General features: G+C 34.6%; 1 protein-coding gene across 1 annotated transcript; it reads left to right on the top strand.

Moving 5' to 3' along the window:
• The first annotated feature begins 3206 nt into the window (after window positions 1-3206).
• LOC120978167 (olfactory receptor 150-like) lies at window positions 3207-4148 on the top strand. Its single transcript, XM_040406389.1, has one exon. The coding sequence runs from the start codon at window positions 3207-3209 to the stop codon at window positions 4146-4148; it is 942 nt and encodes a 313-aa protein (XP_040262323.1).
• Window positions 4149-4456: the final 308 nt, after the last annotated feature.

Consider the following 4456-nt stretch of genomic DNA (forward strand, 5'->3'; position numbering starts at 1 on the left):
AAACAAAAAAACTCACACAGCTACATTGATGGAAAAATCTAAAAGTTAGGAGTCTTTGATTTGGGGATGCAAAAAAAAAAAAGTTGAATAAAAAGTGATTTTATGATATAAAAGTGGTGTACCATAAATAAAACGATATAAATTTGGTATCACCATAACCATATAAACCCACAGAATAAAAGTATCTTATGAAATATACCATGTGGAGAACCCCATAAAAATTAAAAATAAAAAAACACTGGCAAAATTGCAATATTAGCCCACTTCACCTCATAAAAAATTCAATAAAAATCGATCAAAAATCTATATGCACCTAAAAATTATACTATTAGAAACTACAGCCCATCCCGCAAAAAATGAGCCCCCACATAGCTTAGTCAACAAAAAATAAAAAAGCTATGGCCCTTAAAATCTATTTCAGCAAATTCCATGTTAGAAAATGCAGATGCGGCTCCTTTCCTTTTGAATTCTGCCATCTGCTCATACAGCAGTTTACAACCACATATGGGGTGTTGCCGTATTTATAGAAAATGGGTAACACATTTTGCTCCAGTTATTCCTTGTTAAAGTGAATAATTTGGCATTAAGGGACTTTTTCTTGTAAAAAAAAATTTTTTTCATTTTCACAGCCAAGTGTTTCTAAATATTATGAAACGCTTGTGAGGTCAAAGTGATTAGTAAAGTGCAGTTTCCAAAATAGAGTCACTTTTTGAGGGTTTCTACTGTAGGGGTGCCCTAGTGTGCCTTCAAATATGACACAGAACCTAAAAGCCATTCCAGCAAAATCTGCCCTCCAAAAACCATATGGCACTCCTTTCCTTCTGAACCCTGCCGTGTGCCCATACAGCTGTTTAAGAACATAAATGGGGTGTTTTTGTAAGCTGCAGAATCAGGGTAATAAATATTGAGGTTCGTTTTGCTGTTAACCCTTGCTGTGTTATAGGAAAAATTGGATTAAAATAAAAAATTTGCACAAAAACTGAAAATTATACATTTCACCTCGATTTTACTTTAATTCTTGTGGAACACCTAAAGGGTTAACACCAGTTTTGAATAATTTGAGGGGTGTAGTTTTTAAAATGGGGTCACTTATGAGTGGTTTATATTATATAAGGACCTTAAAGTGACTTTAGAACTGAATTGGTCCTTGAAAAAATCAGTTTTGAAAATTTTATTGAAAATTTGAAAATTGCTTCTTAAATTCTAAGCCTTCTAATGTCCTAAAAAAAAAAAAATATTCAAAATGATGCCAACACAATGTAGACATATAGGGAATCTTAATTAAAAACTATCTAATGAGGTATCACTATCTGCCTTTAAGGTGTAGAAATTAAAATTTAGAAAAATTCTAATTTTTTTCAAATTTTCTGTAAATTTTTCATTTTTTTATAATAGAAAGGTAAAACATATCGACCCAAATTTACCCCTAACATCAAGTACGAGATGTCATGAGAAAACAATCTCAGAATGGTTTGGATAAATAAAAGCATTCCAAAGTTAATAGCACATAAAGTGACACGTCAGATTTGCAAAACTGGTCTTGGCTTGGTCTTGAAAGGGTTAAACACTCTCATCAACAATAGCTTTATGGATATTTTATACACAGCCATTAAAGCCTTTTGTACTTTATGTTTAAATAATTCAAAATTTTTAAGTGGAATGTGTCACCAAATTTTTTTTTTCCTGACAGTTATTTTTTATTTTTTTGTAATCTGTTTTTATTTTTGAAATGCAGAAGTTTAATTACTGCACATTATTATGTGGGCGGACATCTTGCCTAAGCTGTTGTTAATAGCATTTAGAGGTATGCTTTATAGCAGCCATCATTGATAGACACAATAGACTGGAGGGATCTCATTGACTTGTACGGAAGCGTTTTCTAGGCATGTTCTGTGGCAGAGGTCATTGTACCTATTGTGGGATCACCTCTTGTGAATGGTGGATCTTATGTTATTTATTTATAAGTGATATCTGTCTTTGTAATCTTATTTCTGATGATAATGAGATGACTGCTAAAAATTGATCTGTACAGACCAAGAAGTGGTGATTATTATTAGGCCTAGTGGCCAGTGTAAAAAATCCTGGAACTTAGGATTTTTCTTTTTAATATAGACGGTGGCATAGAAAATTAAAAATAACATCACCAAAAATTATTTCAAAAATATGTTTAACATAAACACTTGATTTTAAACAATAGGTCAATTTCTGATGGCCATTGCCTTTAAGATCTTGTTTACATTGATAGGATTGCTATTTAAAAATGCAAGCAGTGCTTAGATTGGTTGCTATGGACACCGACCCATATGTGTACTAAAATGTTGCATACCTATTCTGCTTTATTTCCATAAAGGGTCAATGTGGCTGTTTATACAGTTTTTCCATAGGTGCTTACATGCCCCTACAACTAACGTCTCAACCAAAAGTGTAATTCTGCTGTAAGGCAGTACAGTAACTACTTCATTATATGACGGTTTGCCTTCCTTCATTACTCTGTCTATTTTGTCAGATTTTTTTTATTTATTTGCTTTAGTGTCACCACATTTAGAGAGCTAGGGAAGCAGCTGATATGGGGCCCAAACTCAGAATAGGCCCGCCCAGGTAGAGAACTAAAAGATTTTATTGTCAGGGCCTCCTCAACAGTATCATATAATGACATTATATACAGTGGCAGTATATATATTGACATGATATACAGTATATACGCGTAGGAAACAGACGGAGCAACTGCCTAGCCTGGTTTGTAAGAGCGATCTTGACTTGCCACAGGAGTGAGGGTTTGCGAAAATGTTGCTTGGGGGGCCCCATTCAAAAATTTACATTAACACAAATATTATGACCCCTTTCAGATGAAAACTTACCCTGTCAAACACAGGTCCAGCTTGATCAACATTTTTGGAAGGCAAAAAAATCCATTCTTCAACATGTTTGTCATAGTGTACTTATCCTTGTTCTTTCATAAGGACAACCCATTTTCAAAAAGAGGCCTACGTGGCTATCATCTGGTTACCATGGGTCAGGCTTCTCTCATCTCATTGATCATCTGTTATTACCAGAGGAAGCTGGAAACAATATGTGCCCTAACGGAGCATTTGAATAGAAGTTCTCCTTAGGGCACAACCGATTTACTAAACACCTTCAAAATCTTTACTACAGAAAAAAATAAGATATTTTTCTATTTTCGTTTCAGAGTAATTCAATATCCTAAGATGGACATGAAAAATCAGACAGTATCCAATTTTATAATAAAAGGAATTTCAGAAATTCCTGAACTACAATTTCCTGTCTTCCTTCTAGTTTTACTCCTTTTCCTGTCCACTCTTCTTGGCAACATGACCATCTTGGTCCTAGTCTGTCGGGAGCGTCAATTACATACGCCAATGTATTTCTTTCTGGGTAACTTGTCCATCTTGGACATCTCATCTACAACTGTGACTCTTCATAAGACTGTTACAACCTTTGTCACCGGAGTTAAAATTGTTACTTTTGCCGAATGCATGGCCCATGCCTACTTCTTCATGGCCTTGGAATGCACGGAACTCTTGATATTAGGTGTCATGAGTTATGATCGGTACGTGGCTGTCTGCAGTCCCTTGCATTATCACATGGTCATGAACTATCGAATCTGTGTGCTGCTGGCCACCATGTGCTGGATGTCAGGATTTATTGAAGTTATTCCCCATACTTATATTCTATCTCATTTCACTTGTTATATCTCCAATGTTATCAACCACTTCTTCTGTGATGTCCTACCACTAATGAAAATTTCCTGTAGTGATGTGTCATTGCTGAAGCTCTGGATTTTCACAGAAGGTGTATTTGTTTCAGGTTTAATACCTTTATTAATGACTATAATCCCCTATATCTTTATAATACTTGCCATACTAAAGATTAGGACCAATAATGGTCGGCGGAAGGCTGTCTACACATGTTCCTCACATCTCACCATTGTGGTTCTTCTCTATGTGACACTTTACTGCTTATATCTATCACCAGCCTCAGAAAATTCCTTAGATTCTCACAAACTGTTTTCTCTTTTTAACACAGCTGTTGTGCCATTATTGAATCCTCTCATTTATAGCCTCAAAAACAAGGAGGTAAAGTTAGCGACTAAAAAGTTATTTCAACTTCTTTGTGCCAAACTCAAATAATGTGTGTTCTACAATGTGCAAAGAACCCATAAACACTCGTAATACAGACACACAAAACAATAATTATTGATGGCATAGTAAAAATGGAGGTATGTTGAGAATTATTTAAAAAAATGCTGTTTTACAAAATTTATTACAAAAAATTCTAATGTTATAAAACTATTTTTTTGGGGTGAAGCTGATTAAAAATAATAAAATAAAAGCATACTGTTAATTTCTGCCCTTGGTCATTCCTTCAGTTGAAACCATTGCCTAAGGCCTCATGCCCACTAATGTATTTTGATTCTGTGTCCTTTCCATTTTTTTGG

Source organism: Bufo bufo, chromosome 8, assembly GCF_905171765.1.
Source record: "Bufo bufo chromosome 8, aBufBuf1.1, whole genome shotgun sequence".
Lineage (NCBI taxonomy): Eukaryota > Metazoa > Chordata > Amphibia > Anura > Bufonidae > Bufo > Bufo bufo.